The following is an 8,539-nucleotide window of genomic DNA, read 5'->3' as shown; positions in this document are numbered from 1 at the left end:
CGCGTTTGTGCGGGCTTCCCACGCCACCGTCTGCCTCTTGCCTTAGTCAGCCACCAGCCAGCCAGCCGCGTTTCCGTCCTCCGCGCGCACCAAGGCAGCCGGATGACGGTCACTCCTCAGACGCCTGGACTAAGCTGAGCTGCGAGGCGAGCTGCTCTGGCTGTGAGTGCGCTGGGCGGGTGGAGGCGACAGTGATCCAGGGCTAGCCTGGGGAGGGGGCTCACATTACCACCTTTTCCTGGGCCTCTGGTGGTTGAACCAGACGCCAATTTAGGCCAACTCCTTTTTTAAAGGGGAAGGAGAATAGTCGCTAGCCCTTTTGCGATTGCCTTGAAAACCAGGGACTCTGCCTCGAAATGAACACCCGCAATCTTCTGTGTGGGCTTCTTCTGGGCTTCCCGGAGTCCCGGAGTCGTGCACAGAGAGCGGTGCCAGCTGTAGAAACTCGGAGGCCCCACGTTTCCTGAGGGTCGATCCTGCACTCAGGACTTAAAGCCTCCGGGGTTAAAAAAAAAAAAAAAAAAAAAGTCGGGATTCTATTCTCGCCCTCACCTCACCTCTGCCCGAGGCCACAGCTTTCCCAGCAGGTCTACCGCTACACCCGACCCTTCAAGCTGCCGGCACCCAGGCTGGTGGGACCAGAAAGAAGCCTTTGATGCCTTGAGTTCCTTGCCCTGGGATTGGAGTCTCAAAGAGGGCAATGGGCGGAGAGCTAACCAAGTCGGTGTGCAGCCGGCTTCCCCCTCTCTACACCGCTGCGAAGCTCCCGGGCGTCCCCACGGGCTCCAGTGTTCCGAAGTCCCGGTGCGGTGCACCGGACCTGCAGGAAGAGGGCTCCGCTGCCACACAAGTTGGGAAGGCAGGGTAAATAGGGGAGGGAGGCTTCTGGCGAGGTCTAAGCAAACCATCCACACTGGAAAGCAGGGGCTCCTCTCTGGGCCCCCCAGCTCCTGTGTCCCGTACCAGGGAGATGATAATTCTGCTTGCAATGTGTAAGTGAATCTGCCGTGAGAAAGCACGTTGAAGTTCGGTTGCCTTCTGAGAAGCTCCGAGGTTGCACCACCTAGAGAGACAAGAGTCCATGCCAGCTGGGGACTCAAAATTCCTGCTAGGCCACAAGAAAATATTTTATCAACCACTATTTCTTCAGTAGGACATCTCATCTCTCATCTTGGTCCGTACGTGAGACAGTCCTGAATTTTCCCCAGCGGTTTGTCTTTTTTCCATGCTCACGTTTTGTCCTGAAAACAATTTAAAAGACTAAGAAAACAATCCCCAGTTGATAATGCGCCTCACTCCATCCTCTGGAACAGAGGGGGCAAGTAGTTCACCACTTCACAGAAGAGGACACTGAGGTCTAAGAGGGGCCCAGGATGGCTCAAAGCTGCTGGGCCCTTAATGAGCCATCTGGGGTTGAGGCCCTCCAAAGCAATGCAGAGCTGCTGTGTACAGAGGTCCGCAGTGGTCCACAGGACTGCATGTGAAATGGTCCTCTTTGAAGCAGTGTCTTGCTCTGATGACCCCTGGGACCACAGAGCCCAGCGACCCAGACAGAGATCCCTGGGTTGCTGCTGTAAGGAGATTCTGGAGCAAGTTCAAAAGTGCCCCCCCCAAAAAAAGTGTCCCAACTCAGAGATTCTGTTGTTTCTGGGTAAGGAGAGTGGCCCAAGTTAAAGAACTACACATAAGTGAGGCTCTGAGAGTTCAGGAAAATATGAAGATCCAGGAGGCCAGGCCTAAGAGCCAGAAGACCTGTTTCCCTCTCAGCCCACTTCCTTCCCCCTAGCAAGACTTTTTCTTTTCTTTTATGCATGTATTACAGTACTAGGGTTGGATCCTGGGGCGTTCTGTAATGCTAGGCTACAGCCTCAGCCCTCTGCAAAACTTGAAGCAAGTGCTTTCTGTGACCGCCCTGTCTCCTTTCAGCTCTAATTTCTAAGATTTCCTTAAGTAGAAGAGCCCCTTGACTCTGTATCTGCACGCAGGGACCTCTGGGTCAAGGACAGTGGAGGAATTTTCCATGACTCTTTGGGATCCCCCTTGTCTTTATTTACCAGCTCTCCTGCTTCAAACCAGAAAAAGTAGTTGTTACAGAAGAGTTTCCAGCATCTTCTACAGAGCCCCAGTAACTTCCCCAACACACACACATGTGCAAATACACATTTAAAAGGCCTGTGAATGGGGCAGGCTTATGCCTGCTAGGAATACCAGAGGGAAGCAGATGGAAATCGCTTCGCCTGCCCACAGCCATGAAAACCTAACTCTGCTGGACTGGGAGAATAATTTCCAGGGGCTAAAATCACCACCCCTAGTTTTCAACTGATTCTCAATTATTTGACCCCCAACACATTAAGAGAGAAGGAGGTGGCTATGGTCATTCCACCTTTACTCAAGAAACTGAGAGGGAAGCAAAGGAAAAGTGGAGAGTCGTCCTCACATTGAGTGGATTTTTATGAATGGTTTTTGATCCAAACGGGTAAACTTGTGGCTTTTGTATGTATCAAATCATTTAATCTAAATTTTACACTGTGTAGTCACAGACTTATCAAACTACAGAATTTATAAATATATTATTTGAATAAAACATTTATAGGATAGAATTTTAGGGGTCTTTTGTTCATGAAAATCTTAGAATCATGATCTTGCAAATTCTCATCTCAAGAGGATAAGCCTTGGTCTGGAGCAGAGGAATAGCTGGGTAGTAACAAAGTTTAAGAGAGGAATCAGAGGGCTGGGGGATTTAGCTCAGGGGTGCTGCTGCCTGCCTTGAAAGCACAAGATCAATCCCCGGTACTAAAAAAAAAAAAAAAAAAAAAGAACTTCCCAACCAAAGAATCAGAATTCTAGTGAGGCCACAGACAGGAGACACTGCGGATCTGAAAATTCTGAGACATGGAGGTTTTTAGCCACAGTCACTGGAGAGCAAAAGCAGAGAATCACAAAGCCATAGAGCAATCATTAAAGCATATCACAACGAATATTGAAGAATTACCAGAATAAGACTACCTGAGCCACAAAATAGTGGATCCAGTACTCACATCTTGGAATTAAGGAAGAGTGCTGTAGATTTATAGAACCCAAATCTTGCAATGAGACATTCCTAACCAGGAATTCAAATTAAATAACATATACCTTAAAGCTAAAAGAAAAAAAATCTAAAACTAAAGAAGTAGCTCCAAGTCCTGGCATCAAAGTTTCAGGTACAAAACCCTAGCCCTAGCATCTTAATATATAACCAATGGACTTTCAGACCTCAATCAGTTTAAAAGCCACAGGAATATAACTACAGTCAAAAAACGTTATAGAATCACCTTCTTTGATCATGTTAATATAATGGTCCAGAATTTAAAATCAGAATCGTGGAAATACAGAGAACCAAAGAATCTGTATTAAAAGTTCCCGATGGTATAATTCAGTTACAAGTTTTTTTAAAAAAATATTTCTCCTTTGAAAAAATGAGACAGGAGGAAACCTAGATTTTCACTTCTTCCTTACTTCATAAGACAGTCAGGGGTTTTGTGCCGCGATGTAAAGTCCATCTCCACTCGTTCATTCCAGCACCTCCGCCGGGGAAGATTGTCAAGCAAACAGCAAACGCTAGGTCTGCTCCGCGGAACGAGGATCTTTGCTCTTCACCTCTTTCTTCCGATGGCAGCAGCCCAACCTGGTGGGACTGAGCCTGCCCTAGCTCTCTGAAAAAAACGGGGCTAAACCTTCAGAAGGCGATGCCACCCATTTCAGGCCAGAACCCTCCGCTTGGGATACCCCGAGCTCCCAAAGCACCCTCCACTCGGCCCTGCACCCACAGCCTCCCTCCAAAGCTCTGGCTGTCTGGAGTCTCCGGAGCCGTCTTCAAGGCCCGGAACCCTAAAGGTAGAAGCAGCCTCGGAGACCCCAGAGATCCGTCCGGAAGCCCAGCGAGGGGTAAGGAACCGGCCCAAGAATGATCACAGAGCGAACCCAGGCCAGTGGAACTGTGCCCCGGGAAATCCCGGCTAGCACCGAATCCTGCCTTTGGGGACAACGGGACACCCGCAAAGCAAAAGGGTAGGGTCTGCCCGCCCCACGTCTGGGAGACGCGGCTACCCTCAGGAGCCACCCCCACTCGCGGGCCTCCACTCAGGAAGGGGCTGCTTGCCCGTTATGGGGTGAAGGCGTGGGAGAGGTTTGAGAGCTACCTGAAGCCCACCGGGAGTTGGAGGGCTGGAGGAGGAGGCGACAGCAAGAGGGTTGGAGCCTAGCTTCCATCATCTTTAAACCGTGTGCCACTCTCCATCATATTGAGAGAGTTCCGATGATGGGGTGGAAGGGCTTTCCCTAACTACTGGCTACGAATGGCCTCTTGAGAGCCAACCCCTTGGAACTGTCCAGGAACTGGGACCCCAAAAGGGAAAATGGTTATCTCTCATACATAGCTGGGAAGTGCAGTCCTAAAAGAGACACAGGAGGATTTAGCTCAGTGGTGCCGCCCACCTGCCTCACAAGCTCGGGGTCCTGAGTTTGATCCCCGGTTAACCCCCCCCCCCAAAAAAGACAGACAGGCTGGAGAATCCTCTAAGCGACGGTGTCGAGGCGCCGTGGGACGGGGACAAGCCATCTTCCCTTTATTCTGGAAGAAAGATGGGACTAGAGTGGGGAACGGGTAGAGAAGCCGTGACTCGGGTTTGGAAATACCCTGAAAGGCCTCAGGAGGCAGTCGCTCAGAACTTCTCCCTTGCTGTCCTCCACCCCGCAATAACAAAGCGCCCCGCCAAGGGCCAATTCTCTCTTGGGATAGAAGAGGTGACCCCTTCCTTTCACCTGTGAGTCCCAGCCCTCAGCAGAGGCTGAGAGAAAAATCCAAAATTCCACCCGAGATCTCTCAAGCTGGTCCCTGGACTGCCCTGTCCTCAGTCTTCCCGTTGGCTGGCAAAGGGGGCCGCTCCCCAGCATCTCCAAGCGCCCACCCTGCTCGGACGTTGGCGGGGCTCCCGCTGCGCCACCACCGCAGCTCCTACCTGGGGAGGTGCGCCCAAGGTTGGGGCGGAGGGCGGGGGCGGGGAGTCGGGGGGCGGGCGGGGAACCGGCGCCGCCCCACGCTTCCTGGCGCCTTTAAGGAGGAGAAGCTGGTGGAGGGAGGAGCTGGTCCCGGTGTGTGTGCGCTGGAGCTCCTGCCTCGCCAGCAGTTTCTGAAGCTGGAGTCCCACGCCGCTGAGGGGCGCAGTCACCGGCTGCCCCGCCCGGCCCGCGCCTCGACTTTGCCGCCTGGCCTCACCTCCGCCCTCGGCTAGGCCCGCTGCTTCAGCCGCAGGGGCGCGGCATGGGCACCCCCTGCCACAGCGCCCCGCTCCAGCACTAACCGCCCCCTGGCCTGCAGCCTCCTCTTCGCTCACGTCCTCGACGGGCTGCCCTCGGTCTAGAGCGCACGCACACCAGCTGCGGCCGCCCGGACGCCGGCAGCACTCTGGACCCCTCGGCCGCCGGGCGCCAGCGCTACTGCAGCCCTTCGGCCAACAACGGGAGCCTTGTCCCGATCCCAGCGCCACCGTCGCCGCCCGGCCTCGAGCTCCAGAACACGAGTTAGGCCGTCGGTGGGCGGACACGGCCGAGACCCTGTGCCCACCGTGCCAGCCCGAAGGGCGCCGAGCCGCCGAGCGCTCCGGCCCAAGCAGCAGTGCGCTTGGGGCCACACCGCGAGGTCTCCCAGAGCTCTCCGCCGCGGGCCCAGACGTCGGTCCAGGGAGCCCACGTCGCTGGCCTGCAGCTCCCACACTCGCCACGACCCGGCCCTTGGGGGTGGCAGGCGGCGTAGACGCAGGGGCTCGTGGGACTGCTGAGCCATGACGGCCGAAAGCGGGCCGCCGCCGCCGCCCCCGCAGCCCGAGGCGCTGGCTGCAGTGAAGGAGGAACGTGGCGAGACTGCGGCAGCGGGGCCGGTGGTCTCGGCAGAGGCCGGGGTCCGCGGCTCTGGCGGGCGACGGCGCAAGCGCCCCCTGCAGCGCGGGAAGCCGCCCTACAGCTACATCGCGCTCATCGCCATGGCCATCGCGCACGCGCCCGAACGCCGCCTCACGCTGGGCGGCATCTACAAATTCATCACCGAGCGCTTCCCCTTCTATCGCGACAACCCCAAGAAGTGGCAGAACAGCATCCGCCACAACCTCACTCTCAACGACTGTTTCCTCAAGATTCCGCGCGAGGCCGGACGTCCGGGCAAGGGCAACTACTGGGCGCTCGACCCCAACGCCGAGGACATGTTCGAGAGCGGCAGCTTCCTGCGCCGCCGCAAGCGCTTCAAGCGCTCGGACCTCTCCACGTACCCGGCCTACATGCACGACGCGGCGGCCGCCGCCGCCGCCGCTGCCGCTGCAGCCGCTGCCATCTTTCCCGGAGCGGTGTCCGCCGCCCGCGCGCCCTACCCGGGGGCCGTCTACGCGGGCTACGCGCCACCATCGCTCGCCGCACCACCGCCGGTCTATTACCCCGCCGCGTCGCCGGGCCCTTGCCGCGTCTTCGGCCTGGTTCCCGAGCGGCCCCTCAGCCCAGAGCTGGGACCCGCACCGCCAGGGCCCAGTGGCTCCTGCGCCTTTGCCTCGGCTAGCGCCTCCACCACTACCACCGCCTACCAGCCGGCCGGCTGCTCCGGGGCGCGGCCCGCAAACCCCTCGGCCTACGCGGCCGCCTACGCGGGCCCCGACGGCGCGTACCCTCAGGGTGTGGGCAGCGCTCTCTTCGCCGCGGCGGGCCGCCTGACGGGACCTGCTTCGCCCCCCGCGGGTGGCAGCAGTGGTGGCGTGGAGGCCGCCGTGGACTTCTACGGGCGTTCTTCACCCGGCCAGTTCGGAGCTCTGGGGCCCTGCTACAATCCTGGCGGGCAGCTCGGAGGGAGCAGTGGAGGCGCCTACCATGCCCGCCATGCCACCGCCTATCCAGGAGGGGTGGATCGGTTCGTGCCTGCCATGTGAGCCGAGAGTACGGACGAACGCTGTCCACGCGAACTAAATTTACTCACGCTTGAAGGCAGAGCTAGAGAGAGGACGAAGTTGGGACTTATTGAAGAGACCCGAGTCTCCTGGCGCACCTTCCATACACCCGGTTTGCTTTATAAATGTGAGGTGGGGAGAGGCTGCCACCGCATTCCGACTGGCACAAGGGACCCGAGGTTGGCGAAGCCCCACAGGACATGCCTTTCTGGCATTTTCCAGGAAAGGTCCTTGGTGACACGGGGGATGGGGCGAATGTGGTGTCCACACCAGAATTCTGGATCCGAATTATGGGGATCACATAGCTTCACCCTTTCCTCAGCTGCTTAAAATTGGTCCTTTTTAACTGGTTTGTCCCCTTGTACCTTCGACTGTGTTACTATAATAAAGGGCTGCGACGGCGCCTTTCTTCTTAAAGTGCAGGGGGCACAATTGAATGAAAAAAAATAGTTCCTTTTCTTCTTTTATAAGAGAATTTCGCTCCCGTGGGCCTGGGCCGCCGCTGAGAATTGTAGGCCTAGGTCGCAGTCCGAACCGTGCCTCAACTCCCTAGCTGACCCAGTCCCACACCAAAACCTTTAGCCTCTCTAAGTGGTATACAAGAGGACTTCACGATTCTACCCACAACCTTATAATACTTAGGGGCCCCATCATCTTGGATGCTACCCGGTATATTTGGCAGTATCTGTGGGCCACCGAGGGCTTCCGAGTAGCCACCCAGAGCCTAACCACCATTCAGGGAATTGGAACAGATCATGGCAAGCATCTAACCTAAAGTCCTAGGATTAGCTCCAAGCAGCAATTATAGCACAATTTATTGAATCTTTTGAACAGGATGTGCTGGTCATTCCACAGCTATTACTGCCCCATCATAAATCTGGTTGTCTGGTGAGGCAGATAAAAACACATTCATCCTTTGTCCAACACTTCTTTTTCATCAAGCAATCCTGGACCCAACAGGTGAACTAAAGTTCAAGAAGAAAGAATTCCAGGGAGCCTGTGGGCAAGGGCTTTTGGTAGTTGGGGTTAGCTCTTCCATCATGGCACTCTGCTACACCTTAACAACCTCCCCACTCAGAAAAGGAAAGAACTAAATTTGGTAACCAGGAAAGAGTGTTTTAGAGAGAGACTGGAATTTTGATTTCATTTTGTATGTTTGTTTAAGCAGCAGGCTCACCAAAATCAGAAATGTCTCTGGCCTGTCTCTTGAGAAATCTTTTTTTTCAATTCTAGAGTGAAATTTTCCAGTGTTAAATATTTCAGAGACTCTAGTCACAGTTTTTCAGATAAATCTGAGTATTCAGGTGAACTAAATAAAAATCACTGCTGTTGCTACAGCGATGAGAGGTGTAACCCAGGGGTAGAGTGCTTTCTAGCATGGTCAAGGCCCTGAGTTCAATCGCTGGTGCAAAAAGAAAAGAAAGAAAAGAAAAATTGAACAAATGCGTTCTGGCAAGAGAAAACTGGGCCTCTTTCTGCATAGTATCTCAGTGGGAAAGCGTAGGGCTGTGAAAAAAGTGTATGAAAATCATTGGTAATTTTGATGTTTTATTTTGGGGACTGCACTATCCTTTTCA

General features: G+C 54.9%; 1 protein-coding gene across 1 annotated transcript; it reads left to right on the top strand.

Moving 5' to 3' along the window:
• Positions 1-5,708: 5,708 nt before the first annotated feature.
• Positions 5,709-7,583, top strand: Foxe1 (forkhead box E1). The gene has a single exon (XM_004864965.3). The coding sequence runs from the start codon at positions 5,820-5,822 to the stop codon at positions 6,942-6,944; it is 1,125 nt and encodes a 374-aa protein (XP_004865022.2). The 5' UTR covers positions 5,709-5,819; the 3' UTR covers positions 6,945-7,583.
• Positions 7,584-8,539: the final 956 nt, after the last annotated feature.

The sequence above is a fragment of the Heterocephalus glaber genome, unplaced genomic scaffold, assembly GCF_053883595.1.
Source record: "Heterocephalus glaber isolate CG9 unplaced genomic scaffold, H.glaber_assembly_v1.0 deba00001481, whole genome shotgun sequence".
Classification (NCBI taxonomy): Eukaryota; Metazoa; Chordata; class Mammalia; order Rodentia; family Bathyergidae; genus Heterocephalus; species Heterocephalus glaber.
The sequence above is the reverse complement of the archived record's forward strand: the minus strand, read 5'-3'. Positions and strand labels throughout refer to the sequence as shown.